This window comes from Pinus tabuliformis, chromosome J (genome assembly GCF_031772625.1).
Source record: "Pinus tabuliformis cultivar Carrire ecotype Pingquan chromosome J, CPIR1, whole genome shotgun sequence".
Lineage (NCBI taxonomy): Eukaryota > Viridiplantae > Streptophyta > Pinopsida > Pinales > Pinaceae > Pinus > Pinus tabuliformis.
Window position 1 is genome coordinate 1,115,251,272 of NC_142295.1, and position 26,051 is coordinate 1,115,277,322.

Genomic DNA, 26,051 nt, shown 5'->3' on the forward strand with positions numbered 1-26,051 from the left:
CTGAAATGCAACGCACCTACTACACTCGGGAAGTGCGATGCATTCAGGTTTCAAAGAAGACACAGTGCGATGGACTAGGGACGAGACTTTAGCTGGGTTCCGGGTCATAGTTTGTAGCTCAGTTCAAGGATTTATACCGAGCAAGTGGTAATCAGTAAATCAATCACAGGGGTAGATCTAAGGAGGTTACTAGAGCCACCACAAGGGAAATTAGAGAGCTTGTAAATCAACTATTTAATTCATAAACAAAACCCAGAGATAGACTGAAGCAGCATTGATCTACTTTGCACTTACCTAGCAAATGCAATTCGAAGGCTAGCTGGCTTGACTTCAGGCTCCGTCTATAAGTTTATAAAGTAAACAAATGTAGATAAACAAACAATATATTCGCTCCCTAGTGGAGCCGCCATTTTGTTATCAGGAAAACTAGTGTCTATGCAGAGCTGCTAGTCCCACTAAGGCTGGTAGCTACCTTAGAAACAAACAAACTAAAAACTACTTTCGTTTTCCTTTATGAGAAATAGATAAGAGGGGAATAAGGAGACCAACCTTTGTCTTGCGCTTGGTTCCTTGCTCGATTCCTCTCCCTTCTGATAGATCTTTGCTACTCGCTTCCTTGTCTACCCAGCTTCACAGAGCACCTGTAGAATCAAAGCAGCATAATACTATCCAAGAACATAGATCTATTATCATAAACAATATAGGACTAGATATATATTGACCACACAAATGCATAAATCATCAATCATACAAGAATGTGGAGGAAAACTTGAATATCTTTATTGATAATCAAGAAAGAGAAAAGAGGATTACAACCAATTGTTCTGACCCAACATCATCCTCTCAGCAAGAAAGCCCTTCTTCACCTCATGAAAAGCTTAGATCACCCAACACTATGATATTGCACCAAGAAACCAACAGAACTTCCTTACAAGATACAAAATTCCAGCCCCTGGATCTCTGGGATGAGGGATCCATATATAGATGTTTGCAAGGGGAATGAGTCAGCTTTTGAGATTTGATTAGTGTCCTCTCTCTGATAGTTCTTGATTCCACTTGGAGATTCATGATCTCTTACTCATCCCTAGTCGAATGCAGAGAGGCAAGTGTCATAGGAGAAGTTTCTGGAAGATTCCATGCTCCTCCACCTTGCGGATTGACCCTGCCATTTGTCCACTCTCACCCGTCGCACCCCATAGAAGGGCTTTTCAACATACATCGCACCTACTGTGTGTATTCAGGTGGGATGCAACGCACTTTGACCATGGGGCAGGTGAAATGGTCCAGTTTTGACCAGTTCTGAGTAGTTTTTCATGGAGAACTTCCGTGAGATGTTGTAATCAGTTCACCTTGTTCTTTTAGGGGTTGGAACAACACCTTTAGGGATTTAGGAGCCCTTAGTTTATGGACATTTATGATTGGGGTTGCAGTGCCAAAAAATGTCTATAACATTAACGTGCACAAATGCAAGTAAAAAACTTCACTAGTAAGTGTCAACCAAGCCAAGAAATTGATCAGTTCCAGCAAGAAGTATGTTTTATTATTTTTAAGAGAAAGTAAGTTTGAAGAGTAGTCAATATGAGGCAAGGAATCCTTGGAGGGGTGTACTAAGAAATAGAAATAATAATTAGAGGATTTGTTACAATAATACATGGATGTGTTTTGAGATCCTAACGGGTTACCACCTAAGATAGAAGTGGAGCACGAGATCCAACTATTTCCAAACTCCCCATTGCCAAATATTGAGTTGTATATGCAGTTTGTTATAGAAGCAAATGAAGTGAAGAAAAAATTGCGACAGATGCTAGAATACGGTGTCATTTGACTAAGTACATCACCATGTGGGTCACCCATCATCATTGTGCCAAAGAAGGATGGGAATTGGTGGATGTATATAGATTATAGGGTGTTAAATAAAATCACACTCAAGAATAGACACCCCTTCCTAGGATAGATGATATGCTAGATCAGTTGTAGCAAGAACATTACTTCACCAATCTAGGCCTGAAGTCTGGATATCACCAGGTTCGAGTCAAAGAAGAATATACATGGAAGACTGCCTTCAAAACTAGGCAGGGTTCGTATGAGTGGTTATTTATGCCATTTGGCCTATGTAATGCACCAAATACATTTATGAGATTAATTAATGATCTACTACGCCCTTTTATAGATTCATTTGTTACTATTTATTTGGATGATATAATGGTATATATTGTTACTTGGGAGGAGAATATTTCACATTTGACGCAGTTGTTGGAAACATTGAAGAAGCACCAGCTGCTAGAAAAACTCAAGAAGTGAGAGTTTGCGCAGGAGTCCTTGGTGTATTTGGGGTATGTGATCAGTGGAGGATAATTGAAGATAGATCCTTCCAATATGGAGCCATCATGAAATGGCTGGTGCCTACTAATGTTTCTGGGGTGAGGAGTTTCATTGGGGAAGCAGAGTACCTGAGGAAGTTCATAACCTCATTTTCATTGGTAGAATCACCACTCCACACCATAACAGCAAGTGGAAAGAGTTTCCAGTGGGGAAAAGGTCAGTAGAAACCTTTTGAGGAGGTAAAGAAGAAGATTAGTCAAGAATCAGTTTTTGCATTACCAAACTTACAACAGACCTTTGAAGTGGAGACATATGTGTGTGGGTATGCAAAGTGAGTTGTCTTGATGCAGGGAGGAAGGCCCATTTTCTACCATTCTAAAGTATTTCATGGGGTAGTTCTTAACTACCCCACCTACAATAAGGAGCTCTATGCCATAGTGAAAGCTATGAAGAAGTGGAAGCACTATTTGATGTGAAAGGAGATATTAATCCATAGAGATCACAAGTCGTTACAGTACTTGCAATCCCAAAGTAAGCTACAATAAACCAGGCATTACAAGTGGATAGGGTTTTTACAATAGTTTCATTTGGTGATCAAGTATAATAAGGGCATCAAAAACAAGTTGGCCCACATGCTGTCAAGGAACCCATATCAAAGATCACAACTTTTGGGACTCGTGTGCACATGAAGCCATTCACCCATGATGCATATAGAGAGGCATATTCAAATGATGGTGACTTTAAGGAGGTGTATCAGTAATTGTAGGGTCAGATTCATGTGCACGATGGTGACAACACCATTGACTACCATCTCTAGGATGGGTTACTCTACATGTTGGCTAAGTTATGTGTTCTGAAAGGTGAGTGACTGCAAATGATTAGATATGGTCACACCTCCAAGGTTGTAGGGAAATTTGGTGTAGGGAAGACCATGGCTAACTTGTAGAGGTATGTGTATTAGCCCAAGATACAAGAGCATGTATCTAGGTTCATAAAAGGATGCATCCTTTACTGTACCAACAAGCCTAGCAATAGGAAACAAGGTCTAAATCATCCCTTACCTATACCTACTCATCCTTGGGAAAGGATTTCCATGGAATTTTTGGGAGGTTTACCAAAAACTAGGAAGGGACATGAATACCTATTCGTGGTAGTCGACGGGTTCATCAAGTTGTATGTTTTGATGCCCTTTAAAAACACCATCAATGGACAAGAAGAAACAAACTTTTTCTTTGGACGGGCCTAGGTGCACTTTGGGATACCAAGGATCATCATTTTAGATAGGGATACAAGATTTCTTGATGAATTTAGGACTATATTGTGGGAGAAGATGGACAGAAAGTTGAAGGATCTACAACATTCCATCCACGGATAGATGGGCAGACAAAAGTAGTCAACATGACTTTGGTGCAACTTCTGAGGGGATACAAATAGAAGCATACAAATACCTGGGATGAAAATATAGTATATATACAACACTATTACAACAAATAAGTCCACACTTCTATAGGAAAGTCCCCATTTAAGATTTGTTTTGTATTTTTGACATTTTCACCTTTGGACATTGCATATGGGAAACAAGGAGTGAGGAAGGATCTTGTATGAGATGCTTTGAGGGCTAAAATTTTTATAAAGAAGATTACACAGATCCATCTGCAGGTACAAGACACACTATAGAGTTTGTAGGAGAAGTATAAGGCCAGGCATGATCAACACAAAACAAGGAAATCATTCAAGGTGGGAGATAGAGTATGGCTACAGTTGAAAAAGGAGAGGCTATAGGGGCCGGGTAAGAAAATCAAGGCTCTAAGGTATGGTCCCTTTGAGATACCGGAAACCGTTGGTGATAATGTCTATCAACTCAATTTACCACCATATATGCACATTTATTTAGTTGTGAATGTAGTGAATTTGAAACTCTATGAGCCTTCCACGTTAGATCAGGAAGAGGAAGAGGTCTTACCTTCTATGGAGGATTTGCCACCAGACACTCAGGCAGAGTTAACAAAAGATACAGTTTTGTAGAAGAGCTCCATAACTACAAGACAAGGGTAGCATGAATTTTGGCAAATTGGGTTGAAGTGACAACTTCCAGGCAAAGATAAAATGGTACACCAGAAAGAAGGTGGGGTTTTGGGGGGGGGGGGTTTCCTCACCTCATTTAGTAAAATATTTTGGGGACAAAAAGCCTCCAAAAATGGGGAGGTGTGATAAAAATTAGATAATTATATTTTTCATCATCCATCTCTATGCATTTAAAGAGGAAAGGGTGGAGAAATCAGCTCACAAGACCATTTTTACTAGCAGGACCCAGTTCAGCGAAACAAGGTCTGAAACCTTCCGAGAGCATTTTGAGGCATGAAACAATGTTTTTTGGGGGTAAAACGTTATTTATTTATTGTGGATCCTTTTCATTGTATTCTACACACATATATCTTTCCAATGGTGCAAGAAGCGCGCCAATCAGAATCTATATGCAAAAGTTATGTCACTCAGATGTTTACCTTCCTGTGTTCACACCCATAGTTCGGGAGGATGCCACACCAGACTCCATTATTCATGGAAAATGGGCTAGCCACATGTTTTTGATGTCATATACTCTAGAAGAGTCTATATTGTAGCTCTAGTTAAGAGTTGATGTAATCAAACTTGACCACTAGTAGGTTATTGGGTTGTGTTATAACTAAGCCACTAGGAGGAAGAGGAATTCCATTCTTTCAAGAGAATTTTGTTCCATAGTTGAGCAAAGATAGCCAAGAGATATAGGAGGTAGAGCACAAAGAGAGGATATGTGCATCATAGCAACCCGCTTGCCACACACATTACTTCTTTGTACCTGCAACCCTATTTTTGAGATAAAGAAAGAGAGAAGTGACCTCACCTTCCAACTATGTTTTTTCCTGAAAGGGTTTCCCAGAGCATATCTTGCGTATTGTGTGTGTGTGTGACCTTATTTTTTCATTCTCTACTTTTCTGCGTAATTTCCATTCACATGCATGCACTAATTACAGTTAAATTTACAGATCTAGAAGTTTAATAAAATTGTAATAGTGTAAAAATTTAGAATTTTAATATATTATTATTAGATCTATTGTGATGAACTGTCTAGTGGAATATCCACGGCAGTTTACAGATCAATTGTATTCAAGAAATTTTTATCCTACCTACTGCAAACTTTTCATTCCACTCCAAAAAAAATTTCCTCCAAACAATCTTGGTTTCTCAAGTGAGAACAATACAACTTGCTTCCACCTCAAAAATTGTCCATGCTCCTCGCTTCACCTAAAGAAATTCCATCATGTACCAAAAAGAAACAATTATACCATTGATGCCTCAGATCCATTGTGAACCTTTTGCACTCCAGGGATTAACATCAATCTGACCATGAAGATTAAGTAACTAGCCATCTTCTGGATCTACTTCCATCTACAGAGATACATAGGTTCCATCAATTGTACTCATCAGTTATATAAGTACTCTAGATATTAGATGCATCCATTTCAATCTTACATTTTTTATGTGCCATAAAGAACTTATAGTGCACCACTCGAAAAATAGCTCATGGAGAAAAAAGTCTAGCTAGAACTCCTTTCCAACTATAACACTTATTTACTCTGTAGAATTAGAAATGACTTTTATATTGGAAAAGTACTGCAATAATACAAAACACCAACAAGAGATACGTAACACAGTCGCCAGAATATAGTCTTCCATTGCAGTCACTTATATTTTATATATATTTGTCTTGGTTACCCATAACTATTTTCTATTTTTTAGAGTAGCTAATATAACAAAATAACTACACCTAAATATTGAGTTACCTAGGATAAATATATAAATTCAATACAATATTACCAATAAAGACAATCACCTTTTCACTAGAATACACTACAACAAACACTACCCAAGAAGAAATTAGCCTAGCCACTTCAATTTCTTGGTGTTCAACATCTTCATGAAATCTTGCAGACTTTCTCAATGCTCCACACAATCTTGATGGTACCTCCTTCTGAAAACTTGCAATTTGGCCACTAACATCTCTTGCATTGACTGGCATTTGTTGGGCTTTACATTCTTTAACTGAAAAATAGTATAGGATGTCGCTTGTAACTTGCTTCATAGCACTCAAATATTCTCCAAACGCATAGTTGAGGTTGCCACATGCCTCAAGCCATATATTTCTAACGAAGTTTTCAATTGAGATTGCCTCTTTTTCAAACCAAAATGATTCCTACTTGATAGAAGTCCAAAAATTGACTCAAGAGACCTTGCTATCATTTCATTTTTTCTCAAGGGCTAGCTCAAACAATCCATCACATTCCTTCACATCTCTCTCCACCACATTGCAAGAAGCACCATGTTTTATCACCTTAAAGCACTCAAACTTCGCAATAGAGTCAATTATCCTTTACACCAAATCATTCCTTGTTGGAGACAAATCAATAACAGAAAGATCGCACTCCATTATTCTTGTCTTCACAAGGGAGTCAACCAAAGCTAGACTTGAAAAACTAAGTGGTTTCTCAAGAAACATTGAGAAAGGGTTGTTATTATCGAAAGTGGGACAGGATTTGTTTCTTCCCTGGCTCATTGTCAGAGGTAGCGTCAAACTGCACATAGTATTTCCTTGTTGGTGAACATCCACACTTGGAATTCTTTCTACATTTGGAGCATTGTTCCCTGCTATCCCTTTTTTACTTTTATTGCCTCTAGCTTAGGAGATGGGGAATGTATTTTTACTTCATTTAGGATTTGTCACTTTCATGCAGTATTAGTCATGGTGGTATATGCTAGTGCAGGGGCCTATTTTTTGCGAGAAGTGAGTTCCTTTAGCTTAAATGTAGCACACTCCAATCATTTTTCATGCTATGACTATCTTTCCTTCAATCTAAACTAGTTATTATTCTCTCTTTCTGAATATACCTTCGAAAAAGAAAAAAGTATTATGTGAGTTCCATTAGCTTAAATGTAGCCCGCTCAAATCATTTTTCACACTACAATTGTCTTTCCTTCAATCTAAACTAGTTATTATTCCCTCTTTCAAAATATACCTTAGAAAAAGAAAAAAAGTATTATGTGTGTGTTTCAGTGGACCACACACCCTTGTTAAAGCTTTTCTGCCTCTCAGCACATGACCATGGTGTAAGGAAATCGATGTTTAGCACAAACCGATTTCACAAGAAGATATTCTTACTATAGGGTGTTGACTCCTTTGCATTGGGCATGGCTCACATAGCCCAATTCATAGCCACAATAATGGTATCTCCCCTTTCCATCCCTCTAGCATTCATTGTCATATATAATAACTCCTCTAGGAACACTTACATGACAACAACTCTCAAATATGTGCATCTAAGGGGCGGCTCCACCTACATGACAACGAATTTCAAATATTTTCATCTAAGGGATGGCTCCATTGATGCTTTGATGGTAGCCAAAATAACACCACCCTTCTCCATTGTCATGACATTTGGATCTCTAACTCTTCCTAGTCAAACCCCAACTACATTGACAATGAAAATCACAAATTTGACTAGAACAATGGAAAACCAATATACTATAACAGCTCAAATTATTATTTGACTCTCGCATGTTCATGGGTCCTCTAGAAAGAGAGTGAGGTCCATCCTTGCTTTGATAATGTGATAAGATGGGAGAATAAATGTTACTACACACATGTCACAGACAAAACTGTTAAGAATTTTACAACAATCAAATCATTTTACAGATATAAATACATGAAATTCATATTATATTGATGGACAACACTCACATTGAGATGTACAAACATTATCCATAAGCAATAGCCATATCAAAATATTGTTCGAGACATGAGAGAATCAAATAGTAGCCATATATGAAATTACGAGAAAACCATTAAGAAAAATAGCATATACAACACACCACTCTATTTTCCTATGTCCCCTGCCCTTCCATGAGGGAGTTAAACTCATGCACCCTCTAATGTCAAGTTAAATTTTGTATAAGAACATTTCATATATATATATATGAGAACTCTCAACTAATTAAATCTAAACAATTTCTTAACAAGCAAGAGCAACTTGGTGGCAATGTCACTGGCATTTGTTTTTGGACATTGCTACCATGTGGGTTAGCCATCATGCATTTGAAAAATTTACTAGATCATGATTCCCCATCACTAAAGAGGGTAAAATGAAGTCCATTTTTTTATCTAAAACTTTATACTCTGATAATAAAGAAAAATATTGACATATTTTCCCTTTTTCTTTTATATCATAAGCGAAATTATAAATATTAACTATCTTGTCTAGATACATAAATTTGTTTACTTGCTAAATAAACAACAAATATAAATTTCTCCCCCAAAAAACACACAATACTACTTTTATAACAAAAAACACGAAAAATACTATTGAGACAGTTATGAGTGAACTCTGGTGAAAACAAACCTAAGTTGTGCATCCTATATGTTACCATAAGTGTATTAGCCCAAAAACTTACCTGGAAAGCCAATTTTCAATTTTAAACAAGGACATAGTTATTTATTTTGTTCTTTTATATCAGCAAAAAATTTAAAAGTTAATATTGACAAGTGAACTAATTTTCTATTTTATTTTAGAAAACAAAAAATTCCTGTTAAATATTTCATTTTTTTAAATAATTCACTTATATGTATAGTATAAAAAATTATATTTTAAAAACTATCAAAATTCTATTGAAATTATATAACATTATTAAAAAATTTTAGAAAAATATAATTAAATTTTTTATTATATATATTAAATACTAATAATATTCCTTAAGATTTTAAAATTTTAATATAAAATTCTATCGTCTAAATTTCCCTTGCTTTACCGCTACCTATTTTGTTAATGTTTATATCAAATATAAATTAAGGTAAAGACTAGATTCTTACCCATTTTCTTGGCATATAATATAATGATTGATTGTTAAATCATCATGAACTCATTGATTATTATTTAATTCTTTATAGTTTTAATAATTGGTATACACTTTTTGAACTAATCAAGAAAACCCTTGCAAGCGATATCTACCATCACCTCTGCTCTTCACGTAGGGGATTGAGAATCTTGTGCACCCTCCGCAATTGCGTGTGGGACGCAATTTTGATTTTCAAATAGAAGACGTTAAGAACAGCCGTGGTCCATGTGGCTATTTTCTTGCGTAGATTTCGATACGAATAAATGAATGAATGTTATTTTAATGACTACACTAAAAATAGTTTAGGGGATTATTAGTTTTCTTGTTTTTTGTAATTGAAATTTTTTTATTTAAATTGATGATGAGTTGAGTCAATTTTTTAACAGTTTTTTCATTGAAAAGAAAACATCAAGGAATTGATGCCAACAAAATGTGATAATTGTTTTTGATGTTTTTGAAAACATCACATTCTAAAATGAAATGCTTTTCAGATACCACTGCCCAAAGGTGCAAAAATTACACACCCGTTCTTCTCAAGCTTTTTTAGGTCTCTTCCACTGCCCGGTTTCACACCGAAGTTGATGTGAGTTAGTTCTTAATTGAGCAATAAGAATCTTTGCTCTCCACAGAATGCTAGTTCCAATGTGCTATTTTCGCTGGAGATCACAAGTCAGTTTGAATTCCTAAACATAGTACTTCTTCTTTCTACCCAACTCTTTCCCCCATATAAGCATACAAAACTTCTCCATAACAAAATTTTTTAACCTCCTTCTATTTGCGAGACATGTATCGAGGTAAATATTCTATTTTTTCATCCATTTGTTGTCTTCTCTAATCCATGATTTCTTTCTTTCACTCGTCCCTTCATTGAAGATAACTTTCGTCCATTTGTTGTTTTCTCTAATCCATGATTTCTTTCTTTCACTCGTGCCTTCACTGAAGATAACTTTCGTCTATCTAGCGACTCCCATTTGCTCAATTCTTTTTAGATACCTTATAAGACGCACCATAGCAATTGCTTCAATGGAGCTGCCCCTTTTTCACTGAACATTATCTCAAAAGGAACCAAACTTTATCTCAAAAGGAACCAAACATTTTTTGCTTTGATGGGAGCTGCCCCTTTTTAAGTGAACATTATCTCAAAGGGAACCAAACTTTTTATTTTGAACTTGCTCATGATGAAGCGTTTTTGGATTTCTCAGTTTGTTTCCATTTTGAAAAAGGGATACCACAGTGCAAACCCATATAATATCATTGAACAAACTAAGAGTCCAAAAAAAAATTAATTGTTTTCCAATCCCATAACTCTACCTCTCTACATGTAGATTTTAAAGTGCATATAATGCTTTCCACCCACCTCAAATTTTCTTCTTATCTCATTAAACTCTTGTACCTCATATACATATTGGAATGAAACGCATTTACATCTATGTATTAATTATTAAGCAAGTCCAAGAAATCCAGTGCGAGGGATCCAATGCCTATGCAGTGTCTGCTTAACCCAGAGATTGACATCTTCCGCATTATTTCTTACAAAGTCAACTACAACGCTGATCTCATTTCTATTTTAGATCTGTCCATTTCACGAGAGAGATTAAAAGCTCCATGTTGAATCCCTTGATCCATGGAACTTTATTTGATGGACGTTTGTGCCTCAGGGGGACATTTAACAGTGCTTCAGTCAACGATGGGCTAGCGGACTTGTATTCGGGCATCCTTAAGTCGATTGCAGATTCCCCGAATATTCGGGAATCGGACGGACATGGGCGCAGTGAATTTTTTGACCGCGCCCATGTTCGTCCGATTCCCAAATATTTGGGGAATCTGTAATCGACTTAAGCTCAGGGCTTGTATCCAGGGAATGGAAAATTATCCGAAATCTTGTCTGACAAAACTGAAAGTATCCAAGATCCGCTAGGCAATTAGACCCATCTGCTCCAATTGACATCTATGAGTCACGAATATATGACATCCTCGGTGTGCTTACGATTTGTCTACTAAAACTTGCAAGACAAGTAGAGACTTGTGATGGGCCCATGGCAGAGGAAATTGAGATACAACTTTCTTATGGTATATTTTACTTTGTCTATTTAAATTTTGATTCAGTGTAGACTTTGGAATCAAATTATAGTCTAAAAGCTAAAAGCTATAATCAAATTAAATTTAAATTCAAGTGTTTTGATATCCACCTATCATTATATTCCCAAAAATATTCTAAAATTTAAAAGTCAAATCAATTTCATATTCAAGTGGTTTGGTATCCACCTTGTCATTGTGTTCCAATGAATCGGAGAACATGCTTGGCAGTGTTTCAATAAATCTACTGAGGTCCAACCATGTTACAGTTGTCCGGAAGATTGAAGGCGTGGTTAATGTTAGTTTAGTTAAGTGCGTTCTAAGAATCGAAGGGTGACAAAAATTTTATTGAAGACCCAAATCAAGTGAAAAATGTCCATGGCCTTGCAAACCTTATTTTTATAATTTTTCCTGGGCAAGGTTTCGATGTGCCAGAGAGGCCTATGCTAGTGCCTCTGCTACGACCACAATGCAGAATAATTGAATTCCACTTTTCGAATTGGGTATTTGACTTTCTAAAGGCTATCTACACAAATTTGATTTATTGCGTCATCTCATCGGGTAAGATTTCAACAATTTCACTCTTATTGTTACATTTATTATTATACTCGGGTTTATTATTATACGGGGGCAGGGCAGAGATATTGCGTTGAGTTTTTCTTGTTATTAGATTCAGTTTAATATTATAAAATAAATTTTTTATTTTTAAAATTTATATTGGGTTTATTATTATACTGGAACAGGCCAGAGACATTGCGTTGAGTTTTTCATTAATTTGTTGTTACCTTCAGTTTAATATTAGGTAATAAAATTTATTATTTTTAAAACTTATATTGTTTTCCACAAGCAACTCATCTTAACTATTATTGATTCAAATACTTAATTTCTTATTAACAAAACTTGACTTCAATATACTAAATTATTAATCACTAATTTACAATCCATTAATCAGCCTCCAGTTTACATCTGCTGCAGAGATGGTACCTCTCTACTATTCATAAAATTTTGTACTTCATATGTCATATGTACCTGCCGAAACACACCATATTATATTGATTAAGCATATGATCGTCTTTTAGAGTTTCGATCCATAAAAGTTACCTGTGCCCTCAATAATGATGGAAAGGTTCAGCCTCATAGAGTGCTTTGAATGGGCATAGGCATAGGACAGGTGTAACCAAAAGAATTGTTTAAAAATTCCACTAAGCCCAAGATTATGCCATTATGATAGTTTGGATTTTATTATATTTCATTTTATTATAATGGAATATTAATATATAGAAAATGTTTTTAAATTTAAATTTATTTAAATATTGTAATTTAATTAAAATAATATTTTATAATTGAAATATAAAATTAATTATAATAATTTTATTTTTTAATTTGAAAAATAAATATTTTATAATATAAATATAGTTGAAATATAATATTAGTTATTATAATTGTAATTAAAAAAATTAAATATTTTAAAATATAAATAGGGTTGAAATATAATATTAATTATTGTATTGGTAGTTAAATAATTTTTAAAAATATAATATTTATAAGTTTGGAATAATTTTTTATTTTATTTTATTAAATAAATGTTGTTTTATATATATATTGTAGTTGATTACTTTCATTATTGTGTGATTTTTTTTTTATCTATTATTTAACTTATATATATTAGTATGTGAAAGTCAAATACTTAGTTTAACACCAATTTATTAAGTAAGTAAATTTTATTTTTTGGCTAAACATTTCATCATTTAAAACAAGTAGAAAAAATCCTTTTTTTTCAATGAGTAATTTTTAATAACAAACTTTATAGTAACCAAATTTGATTTACAATAAGATATTTAAAATTGTGATATATAAAGATATCCATTAACATAAATAATTAATATATAAAAGTATGAGTAGAAATGATATGGTATGATTATAAAGATTAGACGAGAATATCATTTCATTAAAAATCATGTCTTTTGAGATATCATTTCATTTTTATTAATTATACTTATTAACAATTATTATTTGTTTATATTTGTTACATTGCATTTCTCTTCAAAAAAATGTTTTGGACTCAAACCATATTTATGAAAGGGCTTCCTTGGCTTGTAATTTCTTTGCATGATTTTCTATTCTTGACTTTGTAATAGTTGGTAACACAAGGTGATATGAACATTTAAGTATTCAGCAAAATTGTCAAATAGAAAGAGAACCATCCTAATTCAATAATTTGGAGAATGTTGCATTTTCACAATGAGTTGTTATCAGAGAATTCATCAATATTTTTTGGAAGATAAGTTAGTTGGTTTGTCCTTGGTGATATTGATACAATAACTAATTAAGATATCTTCTCTTATAATTTGTTCTTATAACTTGGAAAAATTTATTATGCTTGTAGCATTTAGTTAATTTACTTTTGGAATATGATTTTCTTCTTGCCGTACAATTGCTTGGTTAGTAGTGGGGCATTAGAGTGAATGCATGTTCATTATTTTATTTTTGCTCTGATTAATATTTGTTTATAATAATCTTTTTAACATTTTAAAGTAATATATTATAAAATTTGGGAGTATTTGTTAATATATTCATTTCCATATTGACCATAAAGGATGTAAAATAGATCTATATTTTTATTTTACTTGAGAGTATATATTTATATGAGTGAATTCATGTTACCTAACCATCGAAGATTTGTCTTTCCCATGAATCATATGATGTTTTTCTTAATTTGGTATCTTGGTTTCATAAAAATAGATATCATGTGTAACATGAAATGACTTAAAAATTTAATTTCAATGGAAGAGCATCACTTTTAAATATAACATTTATATTGCAATGCTATTTTCTAATTAACAAGTCTTTAAATTTTTATATAGTTAAAAGATTATTAAAATAATTTATTTATAATTTTGATTAATTTAATATATATTATATAATTTTTTTAATTTAAAATAATAAATTAAAGTATTAAGTGTATTATAATTTTCAATTAATATTACTATTGTTTTGATTTTTTTAAATAAAAATAGTTAGAATTATGTAAAAAACTCATCAAAAAAAAAATGTACTTTAAATTTCTATTTATCATTATTTTTTTAAAATTTATATTATTATAATTATTTTAAATAATTTTAATAACTATGGTGCTTAGATATCATTTTGGGATCCAACTGCATTAAGTAAGTCATTCATCTATGACCATTCCATGAAAGGTAGTCGTAACGAACTAATTTCTCATGATTTTTTAATAGTTCACTTAGCACTCATTGCATCGGGTGATGCTCACAGGGGTGAAGAAGTGGGATTGAAAATAGTGAAATGAATCACATAACGTCAATCATCACTTTTGGGGCTTGCGCTCGGTAACTAGGGACTTCCCGGGAGGTCACCATTCCAGATCGCCTCTGTCTCAAGCGCATACTTAAATTCAAAAAGAGTGAAGGGAACTCTACTTGAATGGTTCATGAGGCACAATACTTGCTAAGGTTTTGCAAATGGGGTAGCAAGCTAAGCGGGCTTGATTGTGGGGAAAACTCCACAATTAAGCACACTTGACCGCGATCTGGGATGGGTGACCTCTCAGAAAGCCCTGGTTACTGGGTGCAAGCTCCAGAAGTGATGATTGACACTATGTGATTCATTTCACTAGTTTCAATCCCACTTCTTCACCCTTGTGAGCATCACCCGATACAATGAGTGCTAAGTGAACTATTCAAAAATCATGAGAAATTAGTCAGTTACAACTACCTCTCATGGAAATGGTCATAGATGAATGACTTACGTAACGCAGTTGAATCCCAAAATGATATCTAATATAATGCACTGCGGAAGCCTCTTAATACTTATATTCAAAAAGAGTGAAAGGAACTCTACTTGAATGGTTCATGAGGCACAATACCTGCTAAGGTTTTGCAAATGGGATAGCAAGCTAAGTTTATTGTGGGGGGAACTCTACAGTTAAACGCGCTTGAGCCAAAGGCGATCTGAGATGGGTGACCTCCCAGGAAGTCCTAGTTACCGGGTGCAAGCTCCATAAGTGATGATTGACGCTATGTGATTCATTTCACTAGTTTCAATTCCACTTCTTCACCCCTATGAGCATCACCCAATGCGATGAGTGCTAAGTGAACTATTCAAAAATCATGAGAAATTAGTTAGTTACAACTACCTCTCATGGAAATAGTCATAAATAAATAACTTACTTAACACAATTGAATCGCAAAATGATATCTAATATAATATATTGCAGAAACCCCTTAATATATAAACTATGTAGCTTGTTTTTGATGTTATGTTTCCTTATCTAAAACAATATGTTGATTATAGTTTTTTTCATTTCCAATCAATTGGAGCATACACTTGCTAATGTCCACAGGATTATGCTAGATGTGGGCAGTGATTATGCTAGAAAGAAACATACAGACAATCTACAGGTTGTTTCTAATGCTTCGATTATCTCTGAGTAGTGGAGATTGTGTGTATGTCTATTTCCACAAGATGATTTGTGTGACCCATTACTGTCTTCAAAAAATTGATGTTCATGGTTGATTTTCACAATGGAATTAAATGAATACAACTAGATTATGTCTTTACTTAAATTTTGTTGTGGGTATATATAGCGTAGCACAGTTTTGGACTCATAGATTGATAACTAGAAATTTTCCCAAAAGGTACAAAGAGAGGCCGATAGGATTATTAAATTGGAATTGTTGAATTTTTCTAGAAGAGTTAATTGGTTTGCGGAAAACCTCGTTTTCTTGGATTGGATCATTGTGCAATTACTTTTCTTTAGATGTTTTGTTTATATCTATATTACAAGGAACACATTGAATGTCTTATTTCTTTTTAGAGTAAGTTAATTACCCAAAATCAAGAGGTTAAGTTAATTACCCATAATCAAGAAACCTCTATAGATGGCCAAGCATATACGAAGAATACATCTCATTCATATGCAATACCAAATCCATCTTTTCTTTTCTCTGAGTAAAATTTCAAAAGCATGAACACATGCCATTTCATATGCACAATAAACCCAAGTTCTGAAATTTCAATGCTTGGATGCATCCCATTCATATGCTATAGTAAACCCATATTTTCCTTAAATTTCAATCCATATACACATCCATTCATGAGCCATAACAGAACCACAAAAACCAAAACCCCCTGACCCGTTAATACATTATCTACTTAGAGAGAGGTAAGATGAAAGGACAACTGTTATGCTCTTAACCTGCAAAAAGATACCCAAATACAAAATATGCGAAGAAATATACCCAGAACATAGAATAGTGAGAGACAACAACAAATATTTTATTATTCAGAAAGCAATGTTCACTGGCCTCTTCGAGGGGGAAACCTCCAATAGAGCAGAGCTCGATACAAAAATAAGACACGATGCTCCTCGCAGGGAGTCTCTATCCTTTATATATGACTCATACATGCAATACCAAGGATCAATACCATGGGTTTTATTAATACCATCTATCTAATACTACGACCCATTTGCAACTAACTGTGGTCCCGTCATTAATTGCGGGTTAACCACTTACAATTATTAATATGGGCTTTATTGACTCTTGACTATGACTCGATCCCATTATATAAATAAGGGGGTTAGGGTGGGACCCTAACATGCCCTCCCCCTTAAGACTAGCCTTGTCCTCAAGGCTGAAGCTGCAAAAGCTGCTGAAGAATAGTGGCTAGTTCCCAAGTTGCATCTTCCGGAGAGGTGTCTTTCCACTTGACAAGGACTTCCCTAATCACGCGGCCCCGCAGGTGCCTGTCTCGTGTGTCTAGGACCTGTTCAGGTTGGAGCCAAATTGACCCTTCTTCGTCCAATTTAGGTAGACTGGTTTGAATTCTGCAATTGTTCCCAATCACTTTCTTGAGGCATGAGACATGGAAAACTGGATGGATTTTTGCAGTAGGTGGCAAAGCCAACTTGTAAGCCACTTCTCCAATGCGCTGAAGTACTTGATATGGTCCGTAGAATTTTGGAGATAGTTTCTGACAACCCTTGTCTTTGAGTGATGTTTTCTTATATGGTTGCAGCCTCAAAACTACCTGATCCCCTTCTTGAAATTGGCGCTCTGAGTGATGCTGGTCTACCTGTTGCTTCATGCGGTTTTGAGCTTGATGAAGATTCTCTCTAAGATGGGCGAGCATGGTTGCACGGTGTTGTAGGAGTTGATCCGCTGCTTGTACCTTTGAGTACCCCTTGATATAAGAAGTAGGGGAAGGAGGGAGTTGACCATATAATGCTTCATAGGGAGTCATTTTGGTGGTGGCATGATCGTTGGTGTTATACCACCATTTAGCCAGAGGTAACCACTGTACCCAAAGATGTTGCTTTTCTGAAGTGAAACACCTAAGGTAGGTTTCCAGACATTTGTTGACGGCTTCAGTTTGACCATCCGTTTCCGGATGATAGGAAGTACTAAGTTTTGGTTGAGTGCCTTGTAGCCTGAAGAGTTCCTGCCAAAAATTACTGGTGAAGATTGGGTCGCGATCGGACACAATATAAGTGGGAATGCCATGCAATTTGAATATCTTATCCATGAAATATTGAGCGACCAAGGTCAGTGTAAACGGGTGGGGTAGGGCGCAGAAATGAGCATACTCCGAAAGTCTGTCCACAACCACCATGATGACTGACTTGTTTCCTGACTTTGGAAGACCTGTAATGAAATCCATCGAAACCTCCGTCCATATTGATGCCGGGATGGGCAATGGTTGTAATGTGCTTGGTGTGTTGACGGTCTCCCCTTTGTGGCGTTGACAGACATCGCATTCTGCTACGAAAGTAAGGATGTCCTTTTTCATGCCTGTCCAAAAAAATGATCTTCTAGTGCGAGCATACGTCTTCTGAAAGCTTGAATGTTCTGTAATGGGGGATGAGTGAAATTCTGCCAAAATGAAACTTTTGAGGGTGGATGTTGGTGATATTACGACTCTGTCCCTGTAGCGAAGAATCTCATCCTGTCACGAGTAGCCCTTGGTGGAATTTGGATCTACCTGCAATTGAGAAATGAGATGGGAGAGCCTGGGATGTGAAAACCATTCCCTGCGAGCCTCTTCAATCCATTCTAGAAAGGGGAGGGAAATTGCTAGAAGAGTACTTTCCTCCTCAAATTGGCGAGATAATGCATCTGCTACACTATTGTCTTTCCCTTTCTTGTAAATGATCTCATAATCATATCCCAGCATTTTGGCGAGCCATTTATTCTTTTGTGGGGAGGATAGGCATTGCTCCAAAAAATATTTAATACTGTGATGGTCTGTGTGGATTTGGAAACGTCGCCCCAATAAGTAAGGTTGCCAGGTCTCTACTGCATGTAAGATGGCCATCATTTCCTTCTCGTAGGTAGATTGGCCCAGATTCTTCCCACTTAGTTGTTGGCTTGTGAAGGCCAAAGGTCGCCCTTCCTGCATTAAAACCACCCCAATACCCGTACCCGAAGCATCACATTCAATGACAAAAGATTTGGTGAAGTCAGGTAGTGCTAAGACTGGAGTGGAACACATGGCATTTTTTAGAGCTGTAAATGCCTGTTGTGTGTCCTCATTCCAGAAGAATGAATTTTTCTTCAGGAGTTGAGTGAGGGGCTTCGCTATGCGACCATAGTTGTGGACAAATTTACGATAATAGCCTGTGAGACCCAAAAATCCTCTCAAGCTCTTCAAGGTCTTAGGTTGAGGCCAATCTTACATTGCCTGGATCTTTTTAGGGTCCACCTTGACACCTTCATGCCCCACAATGTGGCCCAAATACTCAACTTCTTCCATGCCAAACGAACACTTGGACATCTTGACAAATAATTTATGCTTGTGGAGCAGTTGCAAGAGTAGATCTACATGCTGAAGATGTGCGGCCCAAGTGCAACTATAGATGAGGATGTCATTGAAGAAGACAAGGACAAATTTCCTGAGATATGGTTTGAGAAGGTGGTTCATAAGGCTCTGAAAAGTAGAGGGGGCATTACAAAGACCGAATGGCATGACCAGGAACTCATAATGGCCTTCATGAGTTCTGAAAGCAGTCTTTGGAATGTCGACTTCCTTCATGCGAATTTGGTGGTAGCCCAAGCGAAGATCCAGCTTAGTGAAGAATTGAACCCCATTGAGTTCATCCAGCAAATCGTCAACCACCGGGATGGGAAATTTATCTTTGACTGTCAACTTATTGAGGGCCCTAAAGTCTGGACACATCTGCCACTCCCCATCTTTCTTGAGCACCATGACCACCAGTGATGAATAAGGACTAATACTGGGACGAATGACACCTGCTTCCAAAAGTTCCTTGATTATTTTTTCTATTTCATTCTTTTGGGTGAACGGATATCTATAAGGGCACACATTTGGGGGTTGGGCCCCTGGAACCAAGGTGATGCTATGATCATGTTGCCCTCTCGAGGGTGGAAGCTCATGAGGCTTGTCAAAGACTGGCAGATGGTTATTTAAAATCTGTTGCATCTCAGGATGAATCGGCAGAGACTTGGTTTCGACTGCCTGCATGGCATTAAATTGAGCTATAACTCCATGATGGCCCCTTTTTAGCAATTTTTCCATCCTATGCGAGCTGATGATAGAGGGAGCTCCCGCCTGGAGTCCACGGAGGGTATGTGTGGAGGTGTTCTGCTTAAAACTCATATATAACTCCTGGAAATCCATTGTGATTGGCCCAAGAGTGCGAAGCCATTCAGCACCGAGGACAATGTCACACCATCCCATGTGTATGGCAAACATGTGGGTCTTCAACTGATAATCCCCCATTTGATGTTTGAAATTTTCACAGTGGCCTTCACATTTCATTGTGCCCCCATCTGCAATTTGGACTTGGAAGTTAGAAACTACTCGTACAAAACAATACACTGCTTCTGCGACTTTTTGATGGATGAAATTATGTGTACTTCCACTATAAATCAAGACTACTACTGGGTGATGTTTAATAAAACCTCTGATTTTGAGAGTTTGAGGTGAAGAAATCCCTGCCAAAGCATGTAGCGAAATAACTGGTTCGTCAGGGGCATTGTCCTTTTGGTTGTCCTCTTCTACTGCCTCATGTTCCTCCAGTGGTGGATCTTCCTCCGATGAGCTGTAATTAGTGGCATCAATTTGAAAAAAATTGGGCTCCTTGCATTTATGACCTGGGGAGTATTTTTCATCACAGTAGTAACATAATCCTTGCTTTCTTCTTTTGGCCATTTCTGCAGGTGACACCTTTTGAACCTTAAGTGTTTGAGTCGTGCTGTGAGCCTGTGGGTGGCGACCCTTAGCGGTGAAATTTGGGCGACTGTACTGGGCTGCTAACGCACATTCCACGTTACAAGCTACCTTACAAGCTTCCGTCCATGTGGGAGGGTGGTGCAGTAAGACATGGGCTTTTATGGCTTCTTTAAGACCGCTGATAAAACATTCCATGTAGAGCACATCTGAGAGACCCCTAGTGCGGAAGGCTAAGGCTTCAAAGGCTGTAATATATTCATCCACTGTGCCAGTCTGTCGGAGCTTAGTAAGACGACCCAAAAAAGAAGATTCCTGGTCAAAGCGTTCTGTAAGAGATTTTTTGAAGGAGTTCCAAGTCCTAAAAGGTCCATTGAAACGTTGATGCCATTCCCACCATTGCCACCTTTCATTGTCCAAGTACATGCTCCCCACCATAATCTCAGTCTCATTATCTAAGATGTTATTCAGATTGAAATACTGCTCCATTTGTGCTATCCATGCTGCCGGGTGAGAACCATCAAATTTATGCATATCCAACTTGGGAGGTCACAGACGGGATTGTTGGTGGGGGCCCCCGAGGTGAAGAGTGTGGCTAGACTCACCCTCACTGTGTCCGTTGCCAATATACGCCTCCTCATGGGCTTCCTCCTTGCCCGTCGGGATTATGCTTGGGATCATGCTATTTAGTTGGTCAAGCTGAATTTGGATGGATTGCAACATTTCTTCAAGTTTGTCCATCCTTTCATTGGCCATAGCTTGAGCTCTAGTTTCTACCATGCACCGACTTGATGTTCTTGAAAATTGGGACCGCCTAATTTTATTTTATTTTTTCACTAAGAATTGAATTGTACCACCGTGCTCAGCTCGTCGTCCTGATTCTGATGGGCTAGATCACCAATAAGCACCCCGGGAGATCTCAGACTTATGAATACTGCAGTCGCCAAATCCTCAAAATGTCAATGCTGCCAAAAGTCCTACGAAAATTATACCCTGGTATAGGAACCCCACACAACTACTTAGATCTGGTGGATCTACGAGATCTGAATGGCGAATCAGATAGCTCTGGGCAGCGAAACAGACTGCTGCTGCAGATCTGATGGATCTAATAGATCGGAATGGCTGGTATGCTAACTCGGAACTGCGGGACTGATGTCTACTGCTGCTGCACCTCTTTGCGTGCTGATCTGGTAGAGATGATGTGTGATCCCCAGATAGAAAAGGGAACTATGGTCTCGAGGAGTGTCAGGTGCTACAGATTGCAATATACATAAGGGTCTGACAGTAGTACTCGGCCCAATGTTTCAGGGCTCTAACTAAGGAGGATCAACCATACCCTTAGCCGTACAACCCGACTACCTTATCGTACGGGCGAGTAATCTCTCCGAGTGCTGTTCTCGGTGTACTGTAGCAGCAAGACGACCGATAGTTTATCTATGGCGAGGTTGCAGAGGAGCTAAGGGGCTTCCGATATACCCAGAAGGTACTTGGAAGACAGTCCGTACGCGGTTCTGTCTAATGCGCTACTACTCGAAGGGGTACCCACAGGGGTTACAAGGGAGTCCAACAAGCGTGACCACCTCTTGTATTTCCTGTGTGCATGCCTCCCCAAATCCGTAGTTTTATGCGCTCAATGACAGATCCCGTGGTTTAAAGACGCTGGAACACGTCTCTAGCCAAAATTTTTTTTGCTAAGAAATGGAGATCCCACTGGCCCTAGAAAGTGCTCTGATACCACTTGTTATGCTCTTAACCTGTAAAAAGATACCCAAATAAATAATATGTGAAGAAAGATACCCAGAACATAGAATAGTGAGAGATAACAACAAATATTTTATTATTTAGAAAGCAATGTTCACTGCGCTTTTCGAGGGGGCAACCTCCAATAGAGCAGAGCTCGATACAAAAATAAGACACGATGCTCCTCGTAGGGAGTCTCTATCCTTTATATAGGACTCATACATGCAATACCAAGGATCAATACCATGGGTTTCATTAATACCATATATCTAATACTACGGCACATTTGCAACTAACTGTGGTCCCGTCATTAATTGTGGGTTAACCACTTACAATTATTAATATGGGCTTTATTGAATCTTGACTATGATTCGATCCCATTACATAAATAAGGGGGTTAGGGTGGGACCCTAACAACAACACTGTCTATGGATCCTCCATGTCTCCAAAGGAGATGAGGAGCATCATGTGACCCATTAATGCATTAGTCTTCTCAGGAGTGTGAGGTAAGACTAAAGAAAATTAGGAGTGCGATGATTTGCATATTAAAAGGAGGATGGAACAATAATGATATTAGTTACAAAAGAAGTAACCAATTTATGAATTTTAACAAGAAAAACATATACCAATATGAACTCAATAATGTTTTTTGAGTGAATATGCTAGCACTACTGTGAGAATGATGGAATATGTGATTCTTAAATGACTTGATTACCTTAGGTTCATTAAATATTTAGTATATTCTTTTCAAATTGACATTAACATTGAACAATTAAATTGTGATTAATCTTACTAATAAATTCCCAATGTTATTACAATTTACATATATAAATAGAAAATATAAATAATAATTTTCATCTATAAAGGAGCCTAAGAGTGGAGGCAAACCAAAATGCATTATGGTGATGGTAGGATTCAAAAACGTTATTTAAACTAAATGCATTACCCTTTCTTAAACTAACGAGAATCAACAATGTTCATAACCCATGAATGAATTCAAGTGGCCATTCATAGAAATAATATGTCTAAACTTGAACAATATTCATAACACAAATTCCAGTTTGGGATTCAAAAAGATAATGTGTCAAATTTCCTTTGAAAAACTTTCATTAAGTGACAGAAAAAATCGTCTATATAAGTAATTAATAATATGTATGAGCTGGGTGATGTTTTTTCTATTCGAGTAATAGGATATTTATATATGTATGAGCTAGGTGATGATTTTTCTATTCTAGTATTAGGATATTTATATATGTATGAGATAGGTGATGATTTTTCTATTCTGGAAAGTTACACCCTATTTTATCATGGAATAAATAAAACCAAAATAAAATAAAAATGATTTTAACTAGATACTAAGAGAAACTATTATGTGATAAATAATTAACCAAGAAACTAAACATTCAAACATCGAAGTAAGTAAGAACATTAATAGTTATGAAAAATCTAACCTTTCTTTTAACATTTTATAATACGCATCCCAAAAAAAATTGTTATGGGTTATTTTTAGAATCTAAACCCCTTGAAACAGCTGAGAAGATTTCGACCCATGTTTTATTTTGAAATGAATTGTATTACTTCTAATTGGTCCCTTGCCTTTGCTTTTCCAAAGTCTTTAAGCGAAAGAACATCAACAATGGATAGCTGTTGCATGTGCAAAGGGTCATGCTTTTTCCCAATAGCAACTTAGTGTATTCTAGTTTCCTAGTTTTTTAACTCAAATAATTAAGACTCTACATATAAGTTTTTCCTTAGGTTTATGATATTTGATCAACAAAGGGGATCACTGTGCATGTGCACGGATAGTCCATTTTGTGCAAAATGAAATCATTTGGAAAGCTCTCATGAAATCTACTCAAAACTATAGCCTGTAGGAAATTGACACTATACGAATGCAGCGATTGTTATGACAAAACATAAAGTAAATTGGTTTCAGATTAGAAAGGATTGGAGATTTGTGCGTAAGATTTATTGGAGAAACAGTGAGACTTGTAAATGCGATAATACACCAAAAACGAAACTTGGACATCTTAACTTCTTTCATCATATCTGTTATGCAAATGTTAAGACAAATTGCTAGAATATTTAGCGAAAATTACTATCAACACAATAAAGATAAACATATATCTCAAATATGTCTGGATCTACTAAGCATTTATACAATTCTTCCATTCTCACTAAAAATTAAGAAAATCTGATAATTTTTCAAGTTTTCTCTACGTATAATTTTAAATATAATTTGGATAATCACTTCTCGTCAGACGGGGAAGACAAGTGGAGGCTCTGAAAGTATTTGCATGCAAATTCAATACCTCCTTCGCTTTCTGCCTTGTTTTGTTTGTGCAATCGAGTTGTTGAAGTGTACACAGTTTAGATATAACCCTGCACTGAAGCATCTCCCGAAGAATGAATGCATTTGAAGAATATGTGCAAAGTGACCAAAGGATTCGCACTGCTTTCTTAGTGGCAGTTTCTGAAACCCTAATAATCTTCTTCAAGACTACAACAATACCCATAGCATGATCAGCCATGGCAGCCCTTTCCTCTGCGTAGTCCACTAGCATGTCCAACAGATCTAAAATCCTTTCAAACTCAGGCTTCTCGGCATCTGCAAGTAATTCGATCAGAGAAAATACAACGCCTGCCTCAATTGCCAGCAATCTGTTCTTTCGGGATTTCTTACATATTGCTATGAGGACAACCAAGGCAGCCACGGTTGCCTGATGGCAAGCTTCACCTGTTATGAGTTCTAAGAGCCCTTGGAAAATATCAATCCTTTCCCTGGCAACAAATTCCCAATCAGATATCCAAACAGAAACCTTCTGCATTAAAACTGCCACGTGAAGACGAGCTTCAGTGGTTCCCTTCTGCAAGATCAAGGCCATTGACCTAATGAACGCTGTCTATGTCAGTGATTTTGCAGTTTTGTGGGTTATAGGAATCAGATGCAATATACCCAACGCTTCTTCACAAGCCCTGAAATTTTCATTCTCGTTCTCTTCACAACAATAAGAATTGATCAGAGAGGCCAGAGCATGACTCGAACCAAATGCAGTGATGCACTGACGGTTTGCTAAACCCATAGATATTGAAAACCAAAAGCATACCTGCTTCTATCCATAAAAAATTTCGAGAATTTCATTCCAATGGATCAAGAATTTCATCTCTATCGATTCTTCTGCTCAACATAACAACAACAAAATAGAATTGCCAGGATAAACCATGCAAACACTCTTTTAAAAAAAACATAAATTAAATTCAAAACAAAGAAGAACACAACGAAAATAAAACAATGTAAAATCCAAAATGCATGGCCATGCAACAAAGAAAATAAACTTGAACAAGAAACAAGGCAAGCCAATGCAATGCAGAGTATTGAAGAAAACGATGAGATTGTTATCACTCAGATTGTTCCCAAAAGTTGTAAGAAAGGGAATACGACCGAGGTAACCACAGACCAATCTTTTAGATACGTAATCTAGCCAATCTGTATCCAGAGAGGGCTCTTTCTTTATGATTTAGCTTTGTTTTTGAAAGGTATTAGGCTAGTTATGAAGTTCAAGGTTTTTGTTTTGGGTTTGGGTTTGAGTGGTGGGATTCAATAGAACAGTGAGGTAAAACAGAATAGTTCAGTCCATTGGGCATGATGGAGTCAAAGAAGATGGCTTCCTGGATTTGGTTTCTTAACAAAGGATGGGATCACAGAGCAAGGTAGTCAAACATGGAACAAATAAAGGCTGGAATAAGATGGAATGGGCTTAAAAGGATGAAGGGTAGTT

General features: G+C 36.5%; 1 protein-coding gene across 1 annotated transcript in view; it reads right to left on the reverse strand.

Moving 5' to 3' along the window:
• LOC149230976 (E3 ubiquitin-protein ligase PUB22-like) overlaps window positions 1-25,157 on the reverse strand; it is a 75,614-nt gene extending 50,457 nt beyond the window's left edge. Inside the window, exon 1 of the mRNA XM_089381496.1 lies at window positions 24,638-25,157. Within this exon, the coding sequence (XP_089237622.1) occupies window positions 24,638-25,157 (520 nt within the window). The remainder of the gene's footprint in view (window positions 1-24,637) is intronic.
• Between the last annotated feature and the right edge of the window lie 894 nt (window positions 25,158-26,051).